The sequence below is a fragment of the Musca domestica genome, unplaced genomic scaffold, assembly GCF_030504385.1.
Source record: "Musca domestica strain aabys unplaced genomic scaffold, Musca_domestica.polishedcontigs.V.1.1 46, whole genome shotgun sequence".
NCBI classification, from domain to species: Eukaryota; Metazoa; Arthropoda; class Insecta; order Diptera; family Muscidae; genus Musca; species Musca domestica.
In genome coordinates, this window is record NW_026712336.1 from 7486608 (window position 1) to 7512740 (window position 26133).

At 36.5% G+C, this 26133-nt stretch overlaps 2 protein-coding genes across 2 annotated transcripts; one reads left to right on the forward strand and one right to left on the reverse strand.

The window, feature by feature from the left end:
• Positions 1 to 311: 311 nt before the first annotated feature.
• On the forward strand, positions 312 to 1691 carry LOC131804552 (uncharacterized). The gene is made up of 3 exons (XM_059127582.1): positions 312 to 556; positions 616 to 796; positions 860 to 1691. Coding segments are annotated over exons 1-3 (798 nt in total). The 5' UTR covers positions 312 to 554; the 3' UTR covers positions 1475 to 1691.
• Positions 1692 to 1742: 51 nt separating this feature from the next.
• On the reverse strand, positions 1743 to 3348 carry LOC131804551 (putative nuclease HARBI1). Its single transcript, XM_059127581.1, has 4 exons — positions 2983 to 3348; positions 2478 to 2916; positions 2249 to 2393; positions 1743 to 2190 (listed from the first exon to the last, which is right to left on the reverse strand). The coding sequence occupies exons 1-4, from the start codon at positions 3114 to 3116 to the stop codon at positions 1802 to 1804; spliced, it is 1107 nt and encodes a 368-aa protein (XP_058983564.1). The 5' UTR covers positions 3117 to 3348; the 3' UTR covers positions 1743 to 1801.
• Between the last annotated feature and the right edge of the window lie 22785 nt (positions 3349 to 26133).

Sequence of the window (26133 nt, forward strand, 5' to 3'; positions counted from 1 at the left end):
ATCGAAGTAATATATTGCTCAACGATTAAACATTCAGCGAGCTATTGTCGTTTAGCAATATTTTCCTACAGTTCTTGATTAAGTGGCATCAGGTACCAAATGGCGCCCAACGTGGCGTTTTCGTTTAATCTAGCACTGCCTTATAAGGGAACGCAACAACTTTTAATGTTTGATTGTCTAAATTCCTCTGTTTTATAACTTCTCCAAATGTCCTGAAACGAATTTCGTCCAAAGAAACCTAGGGTATAAAACAGGGTTAGAAATATAACCCTGCGAAATTCAACACACCTCGAACACAATCATAGTTTTCACCCCGATTCTTAATGACAATTCCCTGGGAATTTTTTCCCTATTCCCTGTTCCCCTATTCTAAATAAAATCTCCCGGGGAATTTTTTCCCTTTTCCCTTCTCCCTTATTCTAAATGAACTTCGAAAATGGGAAACTCTTCCCCGGGAAAAAAGTAGGTATTATGAATGTCAATAAAAGGGCGAATGTGATAACGAATTTTGGGAATAATTCCGCCAAAAAATTGCAAGCGAGTTGTGCCAAAAAATGTAAGTATTTAAAATTTTTCATGAAAAATGAAAAAAAAAACATTTATTTTTACTTTCAGGTCAAAAACAACAAACAAAAAGCAGTTAGACATTCTGCTTACCTCTATGCAATTACATAGCGATATTGCGCGAGGTTGGTTTAAGGGAGGAAAAGAGGAGCTAAACCGGGTATGGCGCAATTTGGAGGCGGAATTAAATGCTGCCGGGCCACCATCAAAAAGTGTTGCCGAGTGGAAGAAGGTATGTACCACAAAATTTGATTTGTACAATGCACAAATGACAAAAATGCAAAACCTTTTTCAGGTATGGGCCGATCAAAAAAAGTATGTACGGCAGAAGGCGGCACAAAACCTCAAATACTCCAGAGGAACTGGTGGAGGCCCCAACATGGAGCAGAAGTTTTCTGCAAACGAAGAGGCCATATACGATTTGGTTGGCATGAAGGAGTCAGTGGAAGGTGTGGCCATCAAGTATGGGTTAGGATCTTCCACTTCTACAATACAGAACCCAGAACGCCTTCCAAATGAAATTCTGGAGTTGCTAGAGCCAGACGGAGAGGAGGCTGAATGTCCTGCGGTGCACAGCAATGAAGACACTCCGCAAAAGCCGCCGGCGAAAAAAATTAAAATAAGTGGCCAGCATTTCAATACACAGGCATCCGCTCGCGACGTTCTATCAGAAGAGATAGACATTCAGAAACGTATGTTGGATGCAATGATTGAGCAGCAACAAATTTCAAAAAAGGTGTATCGTTCTATTGACCGCCTTTATGAAGTCAAAAAGGAAGAACTAAAAGAGCAGAAAAGGCACAATTTAATTATGGAAAAATTGCGGCTAAGAGAAGTGGAGGATAAAATTGAAAAGAACCGCCGACTCTTAGAACTGGAAGAACTGAAAAATAATCTAGAAAGTACCTGAATATATATATATACACATACACACAGACTGAAAACGTGCATATGAACGTACCTGTAAATAGTATTAGTTTTGTTTTTAGTTTTAGAATATGAATTTATGTGTTTTCTTTTTGTTTGTTTTTGAACATGAATTTTATTGAGTTTTTTTTTGGTTGTTTTTGAATTGTTTTTTAGTTTGTTTAAAATAAAATGTGATGCTATTCCTATGTGATAACTAATCCTATGTTTTATTATTTTAATTTACAAATATACATTAGGCTGTCGCAATATATATAAGTGATTGATTGCCGTTTATTAGTGTCTGAGTCTAAATTTAGGGGAATATCTACTACAGATTATGTCCAATATTATTTCTAATATTTTGGGCAACCGACAAATACTGCTGCGTGGCCAAGGATACTACATCACTATCACTATATTGTATGCTAATACTATCAACATGTTCAACATCGTTGACGTCAGTATTGCATTTGAAATGAATGCATATATTATGCAAGGCACAGCAAACATTTGTGATTTTTGCGGCTTTTTCAGGAGAATAGTGCAACTCCCTAGCACCAAGAATGCACCTCCATCTATTTTTCAAAACGCCATTGGTGCGTTCAACTACATTGCGGCACTTTGAATGGATTTCATTGAATTTAATTTCAACTGATTCATCCTGTGGACATCTATGAGGGGTCAAAAGCCACGGTTCTAGAGAATACCCTGCATCTCCTAGTAAAAAATAAAATATTAATTTGTGAATACTTTCTGTTGTCATTCAAAACCTTACCAAGGAGCCAATATTTACTACCGCCTGTTCGATAGACTTCCTCAAGGTGGGCTCGCAACTCGCTGGTATTCCAAATGAATGAATCGTGGCACGCCCCAGGATGCGATGCATCCACGTACTGAATCCTCAACTCATGATCACACACCTGTAATTTTTGTTGTTGTTAAAAATCAATTATTGATCATTCCGATGAATATCTTGAACACAAACAATCAGCGAAACTACTTACCAGCATAACATTCAAACTATAGTAGCCCTTCCTGTTGTAATATAAGTGCTTATTGGCGGAGGGAGCAATAATGCGGACATGTGTTCCGTCAACGCATCCTATAACGCTCGGAATGCCATGCTTTATATAAAGCGCTAAAGCAATTTTACGTTTCTCCTCTTCCGTTCTGCAGAACCTTATCCATTTTGGGCAGAGATGTTTCTCAAATATATTTATGACTTCCGTGAGAACTTTGCTAAGACTACACTGGGCCACAGACACGTCGCAATCTTTTCCTATGCCTGTTTGGTACCCGCCTTCCGCAAAGAAGCGTAGAGCCGCACTTAGTTTCACAACAGGAGAAACTGCAAATGACTTACGTTTAGGTTGAATGTTGGAAGTTAACACGCCCAACAGATACTTGAATGCCGGTTTGTTTACCCTATAATATTTTTCAAATCTTTGAAAAGTAAGATTCTTGTTAATAAATAAAATTTAATAATAGTTTATTCATGTATGTACTTACAAAGATTGAGGCAACTCAAGTGGGTTGATGGCATCGCGTAACCTTCTCCTTTCTATCCTTTGCATATTTTTCTCCTGCTGCTGCACTTCAGCGTTTTCTGCATCAGCTAGCATCACAAACGCAACACTAAACATTTTTAAATTGTTTTTTTATAGTTCTTTTTTTATTTTTAATCACTTTATGCTTTTGAAGTCATAAAAATATTTGCAAATTGTTAGCCAAACAAAACAGCTGACGCAAAACAGCTGACTTCGAATAATCGAAATTCTCTCTCCCTTATTACCATTCTCCCCGTTTGTTTAGAATAGGAGGATTTTATTCCCGGGAAAAATAATCTCCCCGGGAATAATCTCCCGGGGAGTATTCAGAATCGGGCTGTTTGTGTATGAAACTCACCATCGATCACTAAACTGGCCATCATAACTGCTCGTTTGTTTACCAACTACAAATTTGCTTTGCAGACCAGCAGCCGCTTTTCAGCATTCAATAATGTATGTGGTCCGGTCGCTTGAATTTATGATCTTCAATTTGGCATAGGATTAATACACACGACGTTTACCGAGAGTGGGAGAGTTACTCTCGCGGCATTCATGTATGTGAGACATACACAATCAAAACTTTGTATGGGTAGTGGTTGACTATTCATAATATAAAACAGATTTGCTCATAATATATGCATTAGTATGTATGTAGTATGCTCTTGCCCTGCCAAATCAACGGTAAATGAAAATCGAGAGAGAATACGTGGCTTTGTTTACACTTTTTTAAGGCTGTTCATAGGCGAAGTAAAACCATTATTTCGATGAGGCACATTGTGAGACGTACGCCTAAAAGTAGGCAATTTAAATATGAATCTAACATGATGTGTAAACTGTGACAATTTTTCTCACATCCAAGGGTATAAATGCCGATTTAAAAAAAATATAGCTATTTCTGGGAGAGTTCTTTGATATCTCCTGAGTTTAGTTAAACCTGGCAACCTCAACCCATTTGAGCCCCATTAAAATATTAAATTTGCCACAACCCACACGGTAGCTTCAAATATTAATGGTTCCTTTAATGACATTTTCTACCATCTTTTGATAGTTCACTTTGTCGCTCTTTGTGCGGTTTTGTGAATTATTCAGAAATTTAGTGGTGGTTAATGTGACAGGAGCAGCAGTGGCAGTGGCAGTGGCAGCGTGGAAGCAACATCATTTTACCACATTTCGTAGTCACTTGCAATTCATTTTCAATGACTGCAAGTGAGCGTTCAGGATAGAGAAGGGGTAGGGGAGGTGACTGAGTGAGCCAGTTCGAATGCAGTGACATGCAAATCATATGAAAAATACACAAAGTGCAATTGACTCAATGTAACTGAAATTTATCTGCGAACAGTGAGTGTCACATCGTTTTCATTGTGAGAGAGTGTGCGACTTTTTGTCGTTAGCAGCCGTAGGATGCTGCTACTGCTGATCAGGCTTTCGCAGCACGTCTTTTATGTTTTGTCGGAAATGCCATCACCATCTCGCATTTCAATGGTGAAAATTACATGGCAGAAAAATTCATATTTGATGAGTTTTTGATTGTGTCTCAGTCAAGGAAGGCAGGCAGCCAGCCACCCTTGAAAGCCACCCATTCCCGGCCAGCAAGTTGAAATTCGATGAGCGTTCGAAATTCTTCTCCCACTTCTTCTGCGCCGCCACCATCATCAATACCTATTGACAAGTGTTTCCTATTCCTGGTTGGAGGTAGATGTTAGGGAGTAATAGGAGCATATCCATGGCTGTCTGCTGGCTTGGTTGACTGTTTCGTCTTCTTCATCTTCATCTTTGTCGTGACATATATATTTATTGATGTGGTTTCTTGGCGTTACCTCCCAGGCAACAACATTGACAACGACTCACTGGCATTTGCTAGAGCTAGAGTCGACGGGAAACCGGCTACAGAGGAAGCTGCAGGATGTTAGAGCAAAAGCTACCCACATAAAATAGACTTTAAACACACAAACGCACACACCCTACACACACACATCTAGCCCGGCAGAATACGGTAACGGTATTTTAATGCTAAGCTATGACATGCCAATTCAGTATGTTGCACCATTTATTCACTGGAAGAATTTCTCCGTTGTATTTTTTTTTGTTCTCTCCATCCGGAAGAAAAGTCACACCGAGGAGGAGATCCTTGCCAGCAAATGCTTTGTGGAGAGTAACAAACATGGCCAGAATAGGAGATGGCAATGAAGATGAATGGAAAAACAAAGGCAAGGACTTATCACCACAAGTCGCATAAAGCGAACGGGGGGTGGTAGCGAGTGTGAGTCTTAATAGCCGAGGATATTTGGTGTGTGTGTGTGGGGTTTGGAGAAGGCAGCAGGATGCTGATGGGTGTCCAATGGCAAATTTAAGTGGAAAAAAACTTCTGAGTAGTAATTTATGTAAGTAACCAAACGGTATGTCCTTAAACACTGAAATATCATCCTTTTAATCTAATCCTGTGGTTTTTGAGGTTTTTAGCTGGTATTTCACATTTCAATTTTTTTTTCTTTTTTTCTGCTTCGGTTTGGTTTTGTTTCTTTGGCAAGCGGACAGCTGTCACCGAGGAGAAAAAAATATATATCCCCCCCCCCCCCCATAATAAAAACTGTGTCATTTATTAGAAATAGAAAGAGGGAGGACATATTGAAATGTGATGTTTAAGCAATTTTTATGGAAAATCGTGCAGGGTGTAGGAGTTTTTAAAGTGGATGCCATATTTTAAATAAACACAATTTTTTGAAAGACGTATTGAAGGAAAACTTTTCAAGGTAAAGATGAACTAAATAAGTGAAATATTTTAACTAGTAAGGAAAGGGCAAAAGCTGGGCAGGACCAACAACCTACAAAATATTAGATTTTCAAGCAAATTTTTTAAATATATCTAAAAACGGATGGGGTGCCCTTGATCCCTGGCTACGTCGGTGGATCCCATATCATTTCTCTCCTATATTCGGTATTTCGAAATTTTAGCCTCAGTTTCAAGAGGAGTAGCTTCAAATTCGATATTTAGAGTTCATAATGGGTACTACCGGCTGTAGCAGAACATTGGACATGTTTAGGTATAACCCCCATATAACATTCCCATATTCGGTATTTTAACGATTTTATCCACATTTTCGAAGGGAATTACTTGAAATACGATATTGGATTCAAAGACCTAAAATATGGCTATAGAGGGTATATATCATTTGATACGGCCAAAATGTGCTTCATATCTTTGGACAAAATCCGTAAAAGGACATTTGGAGTCGATATAGGGTTACCCGTCCGGCTGCCTGCCTGGCCACGATAACTCTCGAAGAGAGTATCCGATTTGGTCCAAACTTGGCTGGTAGTAATAATATTATCAAATTTAGATAGAGTTCGGAGATGGGAAAAATAGGTCCATCTGGTATCTCCCGAAATTTTCCAAAAAAAAGTCAAAAGTCGGGCGGCGCTTACATACAGCGAATGGTAAAATTCGGTTGAATATGAAAAAATCTATTCAATTTGGACTGAGCAGTAACCGAAAATCGGATTAAGATGTATATCGAAGCTACATAAAAATCTGAACCGATGTCTATAACATTTGTGGGAGGTATTTTCGAGCAGATTTTTATGTAGCCTCGATATACATCTTCATCCGGTTTTCGGTATTTTAATATATTTTAGATATAGCAATAGCTATAGGCTGTATTCCGTCTGAAGTTCATTTGAGAGGTGCAAAATAACCCTGATATCGGATAATGATATCCTAATCCGACCCGATCTCGATAAAATTTGACAGATGTATTTTCGAGCAGTATCTGATTCCCGGTACCAAATATCATAGTTGTGGAATGCATATTACACATGTGAGGAACTTAAAACACCAAATCGGATGTAACATATATTTGGGAGCTATAGCTATATCTTAACCGATTTTCATTTTCATGTACTTGCTTCTAGACTGAATTCGGTTGGATGTGCCAAAATTCAGGTCATTTGAACTGATATTGGCCATTTAGTGCACAATTTACACGAAATCGATTCAAGATATATATGGGAGCTATATCTAAATTTGAACCGATTTTCACCAATTTAAATAAGGTTCGTCTTTGGGCTTAACAAATATTGTTTGCAAAATGTCATCTTAATCGGATAATTAATCCTCAAAAGTAACTATGGGCCTATATCGCTTCCTTCTCCGTGTTACAAACAAATGAACAAAGACATAATTCCCATACCACGATACGCTGCAGGGTATAAAAATATTTTACTGCACAGAAAGTGAGAGAATTATCCGATTTTGCTGCAACTTTGCAAATCCTAATATCTGCATCAGTGCTAGATCAGGTGCGATAATGGACAATTTCGGTCCACTCCATCAAGTACCACCCACATAAAGGGTTAACATTTTGAATAATTAAAACACTTATAAAATGTGATATAAGAGCCCGATTGTCCTGAAATTTCACACATCTTAATATTTTTATTAACGCAAGGTATGGTGTTTAGATGGAATATATGGTTCCGCTCCTTCTGGTACCTACCTACCCAAAGTTCGAAATTTTCATAATAATAAGAAAATCGAGAAAGAGAAGCAATAATCCGATATTGCTCCAACATTGTAAATCCTAATATTTGTGTCAGTTCGAGGTCAGGTGGAAAAAATGGATAATATCGGTCCACTCCATCAAGTGTCTCCCCCACAAAGGGTAGACATTTTGAATAATTATAACTCTTATCAAATGTGTCCGATTGTCTTCAAATTTATAAATTTTTATAAACCCAAGATCTAGTGTTAAGATGGATCCACTCCTTCCGGTACATCTCCACAAAAGGTCGAAATTTTGGATATCCATTAAGCTCATAAAACGCGATTTAATTTACACTTTCCACAGCCGAATATTTCTATCAACATTCCCTCCTTCTATATTGACCCATACCTCACTCACAAAAGGTCACAATTTTCAACAATTTTATCTGTCGTAACTTGCGAAACAAGTCAGTGATTCTTTCAAATTTACTATATCTAAATATATCTCTCTTAACCAGAAACCTGAGATGAATATGGAATGATTTCTCACAAATTGGATAGAAATGTTAAATTTTTTTTACCAATATTTTTATATGTATTAGATGAAGCATGGAAATGGAGTACTTCGGTCGACTATATATGGTACCTCACGCACATGTTAACATTTTCTAAAAATTATCACATATCTTATATAAAGAGAAGTAAGTAACCAATTTAGTCTAAACCTGGCACGTCGGAATATTTATATTATATTTATTTAGGTCCGATACGAAATGGACAATATTGACCCTTTCCTTTAGAACCCACTCTATAGATGATCAACAATTTGAATAAACATAGCAGAATTTTAAACGTACTTAAATAATCGAACATTGGCTGAGGGTATACGTCTGTCGGTAAAACCGATTGATACTTTTTAACTTGTTAATTTATATTTCGGGTTCTCAATTCAAAAATATTCAAATTTCGTTAAATTGTTGGCATAAAGATTTTGATTTGGTATTTTGACGGTTTCGGTACAAATTCCAATTAAATCATTTGTAGTTTCAGATTTTAGGTTGTTTGTAAGTGGTTAAATTCTCCGCAAAAAAATATTATTATTATTGTTATTTATGTCAACCATCCGATTTCCATAAATTGTTCGGAAGTATTTAATTGTTGCTTGTATTAACAATTTTCCAACTAGAATGTTTAACCAACTTGGTAGCATTCTTTTTCTCCCTCCAATTTACCTTGAAAAAATTGTTGCATACCTTAAGGCGCCTAGTTATTAGAACAAATCTAATAGATTTGCATGACTTAAATGCATGTACTAAACACTTAAAATAAATATAAGAAAATTAAGAAAATGTTATTGCTTTCGTGTCCTCCTCATATGGAAATCTTTAAAGGAACAACATCTTTAAGTTTGCCTTTCAATTTTTTCCTCCAAATTTAAACTCGTTTTTAATTGTTGTTAACATGTCAACATTTCCGTTTCTTTGCAGTGAAATATTACATTGGCATTTGCCCTCATGTCGCCAGACCAGACAAATGATGGCATCCATACCCATTAGACCCGTTCCAACCAGACCCGACCAGACCAGATCACAGATTCAGCAATCACAAAACTTTGAAACTCAATGAAAGAGAACGACAACTTCGGTGTTTTGTTTTGTGTGACAATTCATTTGTGAAAATTCTTTGTAATTCTCCAGAAGATAAACACGACAACAACAGCAACGGCAGCCGGAGCAGTAGCGAAACTGCAACCATGAAGCGTATCCTTGGTGCACATGTAATTCTCATGACTCCTGCTTGTTTTGCTTGTATGGAGGAGAATGCATGGTGGGGGCAATAGAAGCAACAAGAGTGCAGTACGCGATGACACTGATGAGTTGGCAGTGCGTGTGGCAGTGTGTGTGTGGGTGTGTGCGTGGGTGTGTTGTTGATGTTGCAATTGTATGCAAGCATCACTGAAAGTAGAACAAATGCGTTGTTGTGGTGAAAAGCCGGTACTTAATTCTTCACGTTTACAAATTGAGTAGTTAAATGAGCATTTCCCAGGCCCCTCTCTCCTTCCGCGTGACGCAAAGAACTTTTGTAAGCAAAATAATGATGTTTAGTTATTTTGTCGTCGCTTACTTGTTGTGTTTTTGTTTTTTTAGTGTAGTACATTAATTAGTAGCATGGGTTAAGAAGGGCGGGAAAAAGAAAGAAGGTGGAACATTTCATGTGGAAGGTCATCATTGTAGAGTTTGAGGCTAGGGAAAGCGTTAAATTCTTGCTGGAGGGACACTAATTTGGGACAATTTTTTTGTAGGAATTTGAGTAGTTTTTAATATATGAAATAGAAGGTTTTAGAGGAAGATACATAAAAAAATAGTTCGGAAAATGTAGTCATAAATTAGGGACTTCTCAAAAATCGGACATTAATAAAATCTACATGACTTTTTATTAATTTTTTTTTGTTTTTTATCTTTTGATATCATTGTTTAATTAACTCCAAATAATCATGTTAAAACGATAAAAGAAAAACAAGTTAAAACTATGAGTCGATTTTGCTGACAGATTTATACCTTCAGTCAATGTTCGATTATTTAAATATATTTTGATTTCTGTTACGGTTATTCAAATTGTTGACACTCCATGGAGTGTGTTCCGAAGGAATGGATCACTATTGTCCATTTAGTATCGGACCTTAATAAATATGATATAATTATTGCGACTTGCCAGCTTTGGACTATATTGGTTACATTACATCCAAGTGATGTAACAAGTAAAAAAGTATCGGTCGGTTTTGCGACGGATGTAAGTTAACACCAGACATATTCAAATTCAACATTAGCAACCCAAAGAATTCATCAACCAAAGTATAAGCGTGTCATTTTGCTGACACTGCAGTTCCCACCGAAACACTGACAACAACATCCAACAGGCAGACAGCAACATTCCATCGCCAACACGAGCAGGTGTCCAGTATCATCTGGGTGCATGAATCCAAAGTATAAGTTAGGGTAGTTTTATTTCATTATTCACTTTGTAGTCCGGAACCTTAACCAATAAAGACGTGATTGCTTACAGTAAGCAGCAATCACAAATTTTTAAAAAAATAAATAAATTAACATTGAATTAATTGGCGCCCGAGAGCAGGGACCTGTTTTTAAACAGGTACTCGAAACCCGAAGAAAGGATTTCCGACAAAAGTCAAGCCTTCAGGTGGCGCCCCAGTAACTTAATTGTGAAAAGGACGTAACGTTATGTTACAGCCCCTAAAGCCCGCGACGCGGATCACTAGATTACGGTAGTTTACAAATAAGAATTTAAAAAAAAAGTGAAAGTAAAATAAAAACATTGATACAAGAATTGTGAAAAATGAAAAACTATTAAAGAAAATAAAAAACTCCTGAAAAATTAAAAAACAAAGTAAATTAAATTAAATAAAAAGTGAGAATTTAAAAAAAAAAAAAAATAATAAAAAAAAGTATCAAAATAAAGGAAATTAAAATGATAATTACAAAATGAAAACTTAAAAAAAAAAACTTGTGAAAACTTAAATGCAAAGTAAATTAAATGAAGTGAGAAATAAAAGAGAAACAATTGTGAGAAATTATATAAAAAAAAAGAGATAAAAAATAAAGCAATTTAAATAAGTTTGAATGAATATAAATAAAAATAAAGTTAAGACAGAAATAAAAATTTTAAAAAAAGTGAAAGTAAAATAAAAACATTGATACAAGAATTGTGAAAAATGAAAAACTATTAAAGAAAATAAAAAAAACTCCTGAAAAATTAAAAAACAGAGTAAATTAAATTAAATAAAAAGTGAGAATTTAAAAAAAAAAAAAAAATAAAAAAAAAGTATCAAAATAAAGGAAATTAAAATGATAATTACAAAATGAAAACTTAAAAAAAAAAAAAAAAAAAAAAAAAAAAAAAAAAACTTGTGAAAACTTAAATGCAAAGTAAATGAAGTGAGAAATAAAAGAGAAACAATTGTGAGAAATTAAAAAAAAAAAAAAAAAAAAGATAAAAAATAAAGCAATTTAAATAAGTTTGAATGAATATAAATAAAAATAAAGTTAAGACAGAAATAAAAATTAAAATAAAAAAATCGTTTGAACAATATTAAATATTTTAACAATTTATAAATAAAAGTGAAAAAAAATCGGACACAACAAAACTTTGAAAACTTTGAAAGGACTAAGAAAAACGATCATCTCATCTCATCTCATCTCATCTGTACTAGAAGGATGCTACTCCAGACTCTAATGATGCTGCTATTGTAAGAATAACTTTAAGAATTCAAATTAAGAACAAATTTAGTTCCTAACATTTTATAGTTATAGTTATTTGTTACCTATGAAATATTTTTTTTTTTTGTTCCCAATACTGATAAATAACGTAACTTTGATAGCTCCACCTTTCCTTTTGATAAAGAGGAAAAACGTTAGAATCAGTGGATGATATTGCCGCAAAATTAAATAGAATTTAATGATGAGGATTGGTGGCTCTTTCCGAAACCTAGGTATTCCCTGCCTTACCCCCTGGTAAACATTACCATCGTTCTCCACTAATAAACAAACGTTGTTTTTATAAAAACAACAATAATGGGATTTTGCCTGACGATTTTTGCAACAACATTAAATAGAATTACGATAAATCCATCTTCAAATAACATGGAGACTCAAACAAGGGCAAACACCCTTACATCAGGTAGTTCAGCACTCACGGACAGACAAAGAAATGAAATCACACGAATGATTACAAACCTTTTGGCCGGACGAGACGAAACGTTTGACGATGGTAGTGACATACCGGTAGGAACAGTCTCCTCGAGACTGGAGGAACTGGACAAAGTTCCAGATATAGTGAAATCCTTGAGGGAATTTTCGGGAAAACCCGGAGAATTCAGCTCTTGGAGGAAATCAGTCGAAAGGGTGATTGATTTATACTCATCACTTCGTGGTACCGGGAAATACTACGCAATTTTGCATACAATTCGTACGAAAATTATAGGTGAGGCCGATACAGCTTTAGAATCCTATAGGACTCCATTGGATTGGGCCAAAATACGCAAATGTCTGATGGTGCACTACGCGGATAAACGAGATATAGGTACACTAGAGTACCAAATGAATGTTTTGTGTCAGGGGCACAGAGGTGTCACAGAGTTCTATCAGGACGTCTATCAAACACTATCTCTAATTTTGGATAAGGTTTCCTGCCTGGAATTGGACGACGGTAGTCTCAGAGCCATGACGAATACATATCGAGAGAAGGCACTTGATACCTTCATAAGAGGCCTGAACGGCGACCTTCCTAGGCTGCTCAGTGTCAAGGGTCCTACATCTCTACCAGAGGCTCTACATCTTTGTTTGAAGCTAGACAATATGGCATTTCGGAGAGATTATGCCCAGAAGGGAGGCCATAGACAGGAACCATTGAGGATGTCAACTGGTTCGAAATTTTACCCAGAATTGGCAAATATTCCGACTCATAGGCCTAGAGTATCCCCAGCTTTTCCATTTCCGAACAATTTGAATATGCAGAATCAGCGTCCTCAGTTTGGGGGACAACCATTTGCTCATCGTCCTCAGCAATTCTTGCAACGAAATCAGATGGGAGGACACCAAATCACTCGTCCTTATACGGGAACCCAGAATTTTCCTCAGAACCAATTTAGGCAATTTCCCTCACAATTTTACAATAACCAGAGTAAGCCAGAACCCATGGATATTGACAGGTCAATACAAGTAAGACCCCAACAGAACCAGAATTTTAAAAGACCTGCCCAGTTTTCGGTACAGACTCCTATGAATAAGATTCAGCGTAATTTTCATGTAAACGTGGATAATCAATACCCAGATATTGAGAACCAATCCCCAAATATCGACGATTACCGAGACAACAGTGACTATCAGCCAGTAGACGAAAATGACACAGGGAATTACGGACAACAGGATATAATACCGGACGATTACCAGGAACGTAACCCCGATGACATTCCAGCCAACTTCATAGATATGAATTTTTTAGATTAAACTGTTCCTCGTTGCCATACTTTCAAGTCAAAACGAGGGACGGGAAGACATTAGACTTTTTATTGGATACAGGAAGCAGTAAAAATTATATAAGACCAACTTTGGTCCTGAGACCCAAGTTGAATGACAATAGGTTTAGCGTAAAATCTGTAGGCGGCGATGTGGAAGTTTCACACCACACTCTTCTTAACATGTTCGGCGTCAATGACGTCCCACTAAAATTCTTCCTTCTACCTGGTTTGGTATCTTTCGACGGGATTTTGGGGAATGACAGCTTGAAGGAATTATCGGCAGTAATTCATACTTCCGAAGATTATTTCCAAGTAAGAGGTGGCAAGAAAATTGCCATTAGACAGAGAATATCCCAGAATGTTAATAGTCTGGAGCTGGAGGCTGATCATCTATCATTAAGTCAGAGGAGATCTCTCAATAATATTGCAAGGCAGCACCGGAACCTGTTCTCAGATCCGGATGAGAGATTAACATACACCTCTGTTGTGGTTGGAGAAATCCGAACTGAAAACGAATCTCCAATCTATACGCGAAGTTATCCTTACCCAATGGCATTAAAAGATGTCGTGGAGGAAGAGATTCGTCGTCTCCTTCGGGATGGCATCATAAGACCATCCAGATCCCCGTACAACTCCCCTATTTGGGTAGTGCCCAAAAAGGAGGACAGTTCTGGTCGAAAAAAATATCGTTTGGTCGTTGACTTTAGAAAGCTCAACGCCGTCACCATACCGGATAAATATCCCATTCCGGAGGTGACGGAAGTCCTATCTAACCTAGGGGGGAATCAATATTTTACGGTCATTGATCTTAAAAGCGGTTTCCATCAAATACCCCTACGGGAGGAGGATAGACAGAAAACCGCATTCTCAATCAACAATGGCAAGTACGAGTTCACGAGACTGCCATTTGGCCTGAGGAACGCGCCAGCAATATTTCAGCGAACGCTGGACGATATACTCAGAGAATTGATTGGAAAAATCTGTTTTGTTTACATCGATGATATTATCATCTTTGGCAAGGACGAGAAGTCACACGCCGAGAACATAAAGAAAGTTTTCCAAACACTAGAGTCCGCTAATATGAAGATCCAGTTGGACAAGTGTTCATTCTTTAAACAAGAAGTGGAATTTTTGGGATTTATTGTGTCGAGGGATGGTATAAACACCAACCCAAAGAAAGTGGAAGCCATTCTTAATTTCCCGATTCCTAAGACACTTAAGGAACTTCGTTCTTTCCTTGGCCTCTCGGGCTACTATCGAAGGTTCGTAAGGGGATATGCCGATGTAGCAAAGCCGCTGACATCGCTCCTCAGAGGGGAGGAAGGCAGAATTCCAAAGACAGCTTCCAGTCAAATTCCGGTGACATTAGATGTTTCCGCCGTAGAAGCTTTCAACGAGCTAAGAAATGCATTGGTTTCAAACGATGTGATACTTGCGTATCCAGATTTCAGAGAAGATTTTGACCTAACGACGGATGCCTCCAGTGTCGCTCTTGGAGCAGTGTTGAGTCAAAAGGGAAGACCAATTGCATTCATTTCAAGAACTCTGGATGAAACAGAGGAGCATTACGCCACAAATGAGAGGGAAATGTTGGCCATCATATGGGCCCTCACTACCTTGAGGAATTATCTATACGGATCGAAGAAAGTTATAATTTATACCGACCACCAACCCCTCACTTACGCCATTAGTAACAAAAATAGCAATGCGAAGATGAAACGCTGGAAATGTACTCTGGAGGAATATAATTACGAATTGCGGTACAAACCCGGAAGACAGAATGTCGTAGCAGATGCTCTGTCTAGAACGGTACAGAAGGACAATAATGCTATTACTCCGATTAATTCACTGACTCCCACACAGCATAGTGCGGAGAGCTCACCAGAGACCCTTATACCCAGTGTTGAGTCACCCATTAATGTTTTCAAGAACCAGCTTCTCATAAGTGTGGATGACACATCAACGTACCAGTTCAATGTTGTTTTCCCAAGCATCCACCGACACACAATTACTGAACCACATTATGACGAACGAAAACTTCAAACAATCTTGAAGAGGTATTTGAACCCGTCTGTAATTAACGGAATCAAGGCACCAGAACAAATAATGGGAAAAATTCAGAACATTTATCCACTCCATTTTAGCCAGTACAAATGCAGGTTTACTCAGAAGGTAGTAGAAGATATATTATCAGAAAATGACCAGGAAAGAATAATTATTGATACCCACAATAGAGCCCATAGGAACGACAGAGAGAACAAAACACAGATTTTGGAAAATTATTATTTTCCGGGGATGTCGGGAAAAATAAAGCGAATTATAAAACTGTGCACGGCGTGTAAGAAAAACAAATACGAGAGACATCCCAATGAACCTTACCTTTGTGAGACGCCTATTCCAAATTACCCAGGTCATACTATTCATATTGATATATTCTCTACAGATAGGAAATTAGTTCTGACCTCCATTGACAAATTCTCAAAGTACGTTAAAGTGAAAATACTAGACGGAAGATCTACTGAGGCTATTAGAAGACCACTGAGGGAATTATTATTCTCTTACGGAGTTCCGAAGAATGTGGTAATGGACAACGAACCGTCTTTAAATTCCAGTTCGATATTATTCATGATGAAGGACGAATTAGGAATAAATATTTTTACGACCCCATCCTACAGGAGCGAGGCTAACGGACAGATAGAACGCTTTCATTCTACCCTCGCTGAGATAATGAGATGTTTGAAAGGTGATGGAACATCCAGGAATTTTGAGGAATTACTGGAGAGGGCTGTTAATGAATACAATCACTCGATTCACTCCACGGTGAATAGAAGACCTGTTGATTTGTATTTTGGACGCACAATTGACTTTTCTCCACAAGACATAGAGACTACCAGACGGAATATTGTTGACAAACTCAGACAGAAACAGGCCAACGACTTGACGTATCATAACAAAAAGAAACGACCAGTTAAGGATTATATTCCCGGACAATTAATTTATGTAAGCAACAACAAAAGGTTAGGAACGAAACTAAGCGACCGTTACAAAGAGGAAATAGTTAAGGAAAACCGGAATACCACCGTTTTGACCGAAAGCGGAAGGGTTATTCACAAAAGCCATATTAGAAATTAATAAAATCCAAAATTTTACAGATTGTTTCCTGGAAACGCCCTGGCTGACTTCAGCATCCTCGACTACTCGAACGCAAGACTCATTTCAATTCATAATGGAATAGCAAGGAAACAGAACGGGACATTTAAAGTAATTCATTCAATAGATCTTGAACAGTATGAAAACCTCACTCGTGAAACCGAACACATTCTAGACAAATTCGTGAACCTAGACCATCCTCTCCGTCCATTTATGAAGCAACAATTAATTGACATCAATGGACTATTAGACCGTCTGATGCCGCACAGAGAGAAAAGATCGATAGACTTCATAGGAAGTGCTTGGAAGTGGATTGCAGGCAGTCCAGATAGTCATGATTTTCAGATCCTAGAACAGAAAATTGGCAATATTTTGGAAAATAACAATAGACAGCTGATAATAAACCAATTAATTTCGGAAAGAATAACTGAAATAACTAATAAGACGAATGAAATAATAAAAAGGGAAGGGTGGAACGATGAAGTAGTATTCAAAATCGAAAGAAAACTTAATTTTATTGAAAAAGAGTTACAGAACGTAGAGTTTGCAATACAGTGGGCTAAAGCTAATATCGTCAATTCATTTCTGCTTTCTAAAATCGAAATCGATCAAATAAACACTGTTTTTGAAAAATATAATATTCCTACTTATTCGATAGATGAACTATTAACTTTTGGATCCGTAAAAATTGTTACAAATAAACGAGAAATTTTGTACATCCTTAGTATCCCTGTAACTCAAGAAGAAGTTTGTAAAGTATATTTCATAAAACCTATAAAAACTGGAGATGTAATTGATAAAATTGAATACGAAAAAATTTTGGAATGTAATAAAGAATTATTTGGAATAAAAACAGAATGTAAAAGTAATTACGACATAACAATTTGTAATAGAGATAAGCTTATTTCATTAAGAAATGATAATTGTATAACTAATTTGTTCAAAAGTAGAGTAGGGAAATGCACCCAAATAAACAACGAACACATACCAACAATTGAAGAGATCGGATCGGACTTGCTCTTGCTGAACCAATATCAAGGCGCTATCAGTGTAGACAACGAGCAGATTTTTTTAAACGGGACTTATCTCATCAAACATTTCAACGTCACTATAAGAATCGATGGCCACAGTTACAGTTCAAGAGGAATAAGTGCCAATAAACCTCTTCCCGCCTTTTTGCAACCAAAAGGTCCAAAAGACAAATTAGAAGAAGTAATATCATTGGAGCTGCTTAAACAGTTGAACGTAAAGAACATCGAACGAATACGATCTATGGAAACCAAAGGTACCTTAGCAGTCGGCATCGGTTGTATTTCTGCAATAATCCTTACAACTATAACAATAATATCACTGAGAAGAAAATATGCAAAAAACTCCGAAAATAATAATCTGAAAATCGAAGATGCCCCAGGAGATGAAATAGAGATTGCGGAAGTAAATTTACCTACAACTTCGAAAGAAACTAAAACATCCAGCATTTACAATATTCATTCATTTTGAACAATCGGGACGATTGTATTTAAGAGGGGAGGAGTTAACACCAGACATATTCAAATTCAACATTAGCAACCCAAAGAATTCATCAACCAAAGTATAAGCGTGTCATTTTGCTGACACTGCAGTTCCCACCGAAACACTGACAACAACATCCAACAGGCAGACAGCAACATTCCATCGCCAACACGAGCAGGTGTCCAGTATCATCTGGGTGCATGAATCCAAAGCATAAGTTAGGGTAGTTTTATTTCATTATTCACTTTGTAGTCCGGAACCTTAACCAATAAAGACGTGATTGCTTGCAGTAAGCAGCAATCACAAATTTTTAAAAAAATAAATAAATTAACATTGAATTAATTTGTATACTCTCAGCCAATGTTCGATTATTTTAATATATTTTGATTTCTGTGGTTGTAAAAAATTTTGACCCTTTGTGGGGGAAGTACTTGATGGAGTGGACCGATATTGTCCATTTTCGCACCTGACCTTGCACTGATAAAAATTAGGATTCGCAAAGTTGGAGCAAAATCGGATTATCGTTTCTCCATCTGTGCAAAAAATATATTTTGAAAATTTCGACCTTTTGTGGGGGAGGTACCAGAAGGTGTGGACCGATTTATTCCATTTTCACACCAGAATTTGAGTTAATGAAATTAACTCAATTTTGAGGACAATCGGACTCTTATATCAAATTTTATAAGAGTTGTAATTATTCAAAATAGAGGTAGGGAAGGTACCAGATCGAGTGGACCGATATTGTCCATTTTCGCACCTGACCTAGCACTGATGAAAATATTACGATTCGCAAAGTTGAAGTAAAATCGGAATATCCTTTCTCTTTCAGTGTAATAAATAATTTTTTCTTTGAAAATTTTGACATTTTATGTGGGAGGTACCAGAAGGAGTGGACCGATAGTGCCCATCTCCGAACTCGAACTAAGTTTGACAATAATATTACGATGTACCAACTTAGGATCAAATCGAGACAGACAGACAGACGGACGGACCTCGCTAGATCGACTCCAAATGTTCTGAAACGAATTTGGTCCAAGAGACCTAGGTTCTAAGACCGTTATTCCGATGAGGCACGTTTTGACCGTATCAAATTGTATATACCCTCTGTAGCCATATGGCTAAGGATATAAAAATGCGTTGAGGTACTAGATACAGGGTGAGATAAAAAACTGCAACAAAGTCAAACGCCATAATTTTTACATTTTTCTACCCTCTACCAAAGTATGGAGGACATATTAAGTTTGTCATTGCGTTTGTAACACCTCGAAATATACATTTTACACCCCACAAAGTAGTAGTTAGCGATGTCCGCCCATCTGTCTGACTGCGGAAATCACTCTAGCTTCCGAACGAAATGAAGAAGGTTGATAAAATTGTACTTAATTGTGTATTATTTATACAGGACTTTTGGTATTGGGCCATGTAGGTCCACGTCTTCATATAGCCCCCATATAACGGTACCTCCCGATATTCGGTATTTTGATGATATTAGCGACATTATTTACCGGAATTATTTCACATTTTGTATTTAAAATTCGTAAACATTACTACAGCCAATGACAAAAATTGTCGGTGCAGGTCCACGTCTTCTTATAGCCCCCATATAACAGTACATCCCGATATTCGGTATTTTGATGATTTTAGGGACATTATTTACCGATTTTTTTCAAGTTTCGCACTTGAATGTCGTAATGGCTTATGACAAAAATTGCTAATGCACGGAAAAAAATGTCGGAAATAACATCAAATTTTAAAATAAGTTTAGATTTTTTCGAATTGGTCACCTTTAGCACGAATTATGGCCTTCAAAAGGCCAATGAAACTGTCACACGCTTCCCAAATATTGCTCTGAATATTTTGGCCCATTCCCTGCGAAGCGCTTGCTTGAGATGATCGACTATTTGGTATTTTTTAGTGCCAACCTTGCTTTCCAAATACTCCAGACACAATAGTCCAACGAATTGGTAAATGGAGATTTTGGTGGCCATTATGGGCTGAAAATGAAGCCAGGAACATCACTTTGTAACCATTCTTGAGTGGAGCGTACTGAGTGCGATGGTGCTGAGTCCTGCTGAAAGATCTGCGGCCAAAATGATTGCGGGCCCAAGGCTTTAATACATCCTCCAGAATATTTTCGCGATAAAATTCGGCATTTATTCTGATGCCACGGCCGATTAATACGAGCGGAGAGCGACCATCGACTGTTATGGCGCCCCACACCATCACCATGGCCGGCGCTTAAGTTCTGGTGGCCAACCGAAGGTGCACATTTTCAGCTGACCTTTTTGGTAAGATTACACACTGCTGGACAACGAATATTTTCTCATCAGAGAAAACTAAATTCGGCAGTTCACCGCTTGCGGCCAAGCCAAACAATTCTTTACCTTTTTTGAGTCTATTTCCTTTCTGTTGCGGTGCAAGTTCTTGCACTTTTTGGGATTTCAATGGCTTTACCCCGAGCTCATTTTTCAATATTTGCCGAGCCATTTTTCGGCCACTGCGACGCGGGTTTTGATCAAGTCGCTTCTTTATTTTTCCAATCATTTCTGCTGACGTTGCTGTTTTCTTCCGCCCACTTCCTTGACGTCGGGCTACGCTACCAGTATCATGGTAACGAGCGATGGTACGAGCCACAAAATATTTATTCACATTTAAATTCTGGAGTGCTCTAACGATAGCCACATGTGGCCATCACGCTTGAATTCCGTTACGAATAACTTTTTTCTGGAAAATTTAAAAAAAAGAATGCTTTTGTGTGCTTGTAAACAATATAATGAGCTGTCGCTGGAATAATTTTAACAGCTGCCGGACGCGTGGCTTAGAAATGGCAGAAGTCTGAAGTTGGTTGAAGTTTTTTCATCTCACCCATGTATATTGGTCGCCATATTCAATACTCTTCAATACTTATTGTAAAGAGGTCTCCTCTTCACCGGGAAAAAGTATTCTGTAAAATGCTAAGGAAGCACTCATTCCTTCCTGGTAATCTACCAATCATATTGCTATTAAAAACACTTTTCTCAGCAGGACTTTTACACGGATTGGGCGCCATATTTAATATCTTTCAAATATTATGATTTTTTATCATGTAGGGTATATAGTTGGTGAAGTCCATTGAGTTAATACCTATAAAATTAGTTTCACCTTGGTCTTCTATTAGTCGCAACACGTGTCACATGAGGGCATTTACACATATTGGGCGCCATAATCATTTTTCGTCAATATTTAGTACAAAAAGGTTTTTGTCCTCCTGAAAAACTGGGATCTGGGAACTGTAAGCGGCTAAGGGAGCACCCATATATGCCAGGTATTGTTCTCTATGTTTTTAATACATATAAATTGGTGGCGTTTAGGTATGATTCAGAATCTTGACGTCTTGCAGGGTCTATAGTAGAATTTGATTACAAATAATTTTGCAGATTGTTTTGATTTGCTACGATCCCATTTAAATTAACAGCAAAAATAAGCAAAACACTGTAGTACATAAATTTTGAATCTAATTTCCATAAAACTATTGTACCTAGATATATGGTTAGTTCTGAAAATTATTGTGAAATTTTGTGTAAAACATTTCTTCTTTTGACATATTCCGTCTAAAATCAAAATTTATGTCACAATCAGGCGTCAAATCGAAAATGGCCAAGAAAATGTCATCAAAAAAATTAGGGAATATTTTCAGTCTTTTTGAGAATATTGATGCAAATATTTTTCAGGTATACAGTGCAAATAGAGATTTCCTTTCTTTGGTGACTTATAGTAAAATTTGATGAAGAATATTTATGTCCTTCACACCACTCCTCTAAAATTACGCTTTGTTCGAGATTTTCGCACAAACTCGAAAAAGGTCCAAGGAAAAATTCATCAAAAAATTAAGGAACATTTTCGATTTTTTTGAGAACATTGAGGCAATTATTTTTTGCTATTCAATGGAAATAGTGTTTTTCTTTCATTGGTTATCTAAAAGGAAATTCGCTTTAGAATATTTTTGTCTTTGATATCATCCCTCTAAAATGATGTTTTGTTGGAGATTTTCACCCAAAATATTCCCCGTATTTTTATTCGCAATATTGCCAAAGACACTATATAACTAAAATGCACGGATTCCGGGAAATTTTGATCCGAAAATTTCCAAAATTTTGGAAGAGGGAGGTATACGCCCCATCTATTTGGGTTACATTTCGATGTAAACTTTCACTTTACCATAAAATATTTTGTTAGTTTAAATATTGAGTTGAGAGCCTCAAAGTATGCTATAAATGTCGAATAATTAACTTTACATATGACTTCTACATTATGACTAAACTAGCCATAAATAAGTTTTCCATAAACATGATGACGATTGCGTATAAGTATACGCCATAGCTTCAAAAATGAGACATTTCGGCTTCGATCTGTAACAAATTATGTTCAACTGATTATTCGATTTGGGAAAATTTCCACATGTTTTACAAACAACGAAATTTGCATGCATAAATACGTATGTGTGGTTGTGTGTGAGTAAATGTTCGAAATCCATCGCAAAAAGTCTCAAAACAAGTCAAATTAAGCTTGCTTTTGTATTTGTGTCAGTGTGACTGCAAACACACACACACACTGACTGCTAAGGAGGGGTTTGCAATCTACGAAAGATGTGTGGGAGTAGCAATTCTTCCTTTAACTGGGTGCATATCTACATATGTGTGTATGTGTGGGTGTTACTATGTTGGAATGTTTGTGGCGGATGTTGTAATTGTTGTTGCTGCTGCTGTTTTGTCGTTGTCATGGGGTTATGAGGGTATTTTCCACTTGCCGGTGCTGCAATGTTTTGGTATTTTTTTGGGATGTTCTGCCATTTCCTCGACTGCCGCCTTGTCTGTCCTTGTTTAGTTTCCGTATTAATGTTTCGTGTTTTTTGTTGTGCAGCTGTTTTTGGTGTTGCTGTAGCTGCAATTTTGTGTTGTTGCTTTTCACATTTTTTGCTGCTGCTGCTGCCTCTGCTGTTGTTGAATGTCATTTGACATATTCTCTGTGTGTGTGTGTGTGTGCGTGTGTTTGCAAGTTTATTGCTGAGATTGCTAAAATATTGTTTGCTGAACAAAGCAATTTTTTACATTTGTTTTTAATTCGTTTTTTTGTTGTTGTTTGTTTGCTCCATTCTTTGCTTTCATTTTACAATCATAAGGTTTCTATGCACCTCCCTCCCTCCCTGCCTCCCTTGTCTTCCATGATGATTTCCCGCTCGCTTTTTTTTGCTACCCTGCTGCGTGTGTTATTATTTCGAGTTCATGAAGATAATTTAGCAGGAATTAAGAAACATTTGAAAACTTATTCGTGTCTCTGTTCGTTCGTTGCAATGTCATTCCGTTTTCCAAGCGCCGGAGAAAGGTCTTTTGCGAAATTGAAAAGAATGACAAAGTACAACACAAAATGAATTTCAAATTAACAAAACATGATTTAAAGGGGAGAGGAAGAGTGTGTGTGCTGCTTTTTTGTGATAGTCAGGAATAGAGAAACATAATTGAAAACTTGAAATTGTCAAAATGCAGGTCATCTAAAATTGAAATTTAGTTTAAGAATTGTTGTAAGAATTAAAGGGAATTTAAAGTTGGTTTATGCAATTCAGGAACATTTAAATTTAAAGGGAACGATAATTGTTTTGAAACCTCACTTGATTTGAGGAGATATAGTGGTTAGTACTGCATATATATATAATTTGATACGGCCAAAACGTGCCGGGTCGAAATAACGGTTTTGGACCCTAGGTCCCTTTGGAACAAATTCGTTTCAGGACATTTGAAGTCGATCTAGCGACGTCCGTCCGTCCATCCGCTGTTGCGCACGATCATTTTCGAATTGAGTGTGCGATTTGGTCCAAACTTGGTGCATCGTAATATTATCACCAAACATAGATCGAGTTTGGAGATGGACAATATCGGACCACTACTTTTGGTACCTACCCCACAAAAGGTAGACATTTTCAAAAAGAAAAAAAAAATAAATAAATAAATAAAAATATTTTACAGCTCAGAAAGAAAAAGGATAATTCAATTATGCTCCATCTTTGCACATCCTAATATTCGCATCAGTGCTAGGTTAGTGGCAAAAATGGACGATATCTCCTCTATCAATTACCTTTCCCACAAAGGGTAAAAATTTGGAATAATTTTAGCTCTTATAAAATGTGATGTAATAGTCGGATTGTCTTCAAATTACACACGTTGGAATATTTTTATTAAGTTAAGGTCTGGTATGAAGATGGAGTATATTGTTCCACTCCTTATGGTACCTCCCCCACAAAGGGTCTACATTCTCAATATCCACGAAGCTTAAAAACGAGAATTTTACAATCAAGTCCCTTCAGACTTGGCACATCTAAATATTTTTATCAGTACAAGATATTTTTTAAAGATTTTAGAGTTCGAACCATTGCTTCTGGTACCTCCCCCAAACAAGGGTCAACTTTCAAAAAAAAAAAAAAAAAAAAAAAAAAAAAAAAATAATAATAATAATAATAATAATAATAATAATAATAATAATAATAATAATAATAATAATAATAATAATAATATAATAATAATAATAATAATAATAATAATAATAATAATAATAATAATAATAATAATAATAATAATAATAATGATAAAAATAAATAAATAAAAATAAAATAAATAAATACATAAATAAAAAAAGCAACCGGCTCCATCAACACAAGATCTGTTATAAAGGTGATAAAGATCGAACCATTCTTTCAGGTACCTCTCCCTCAAAGGGTCAAAGTTTCGAATAACCAAAACGATCATAAAATCCGAAATGAGCATCTGGTTCTCTTCATATTTCACAGATCCCATTATTTCTACTGACACAAGATCTGCTGTGAAGATGGGATATATCGGTCCATTTCCTCTGGTACCTCCCCCACAAAGGATCAACATTTTGAATGTCCATGAAGCTCAAATTAACATCCGATTCCATTCAGACTTGGCACATCTCAATATTTCCATCAACACAAGATCTGTTATAAGAATGATAGATATCGGAACGTTTCTTCTGGTACCACATAGTACCAAATATTTTTGCTAACGCAAGATCTGTTGTGAAGATGATATATATCTGCCAACCCCTTCTGGTACCTCACCCACAAAGACTTACAATTTTCAATATTTTATCTCTTATAACTTGCGAAACAAGTCAGCTATTCTTTGTAACTAGCTATGTCTAAATAATTCTCTGAACCAGAAACCTAAGATGTACATGGAATATAAGATTTCGAATAAAAAAAAATTACAAAATTACAGGAAAATCGAACATTTATATCCTAATGTTCGATTTTCCTGTAATTTTGCCGGTGCCAATATTTTTATCTGTATTAGATGAAGAATGGAACTAGAATACTTCAGTCGACTATATCTGGTACTTCACGCAACATTTTAAGGAAATAGTCGGTTTATTCCAAATCTGGCTCGTCACAACATTTTTATATCATATTTATTGAGGTCCGATTCGAAATGGGTCCATTCCTTCGGAACCTACTCCACAGAGGGTCAGCAATTTGAATTATCATAACAGATGTCCAAATATATTAAAATAATCGAACATTGGCTTAGGGCATACATCTGTCGGCAAAAAGGACTGATACCTTTTAACTTGACTTGTTTTTTTTTACAATTTTTGCAGGAAGTTATATATTGCATTCAGAATCCAAAATGCCAAATTACATCAAAATCTGTTGAAAAATATTGCGAAAATCTTGAAAAACCTTCAAAAAGGGGTTAGGGGTCTATGAGAGCTATATCAAAAACATGTTCAATGTTGACAATTTTTGACACATCAATTACACATTAACCTAACTCAAAAAAGAAGGTTACATTTCAGCAAAATCCAATGAAAACAAACGGTAAAAATACTACAAAAAAGTAAAAGCGGGGGTAGGGATCTATGGGAGCTATATCAAATTGTGGACT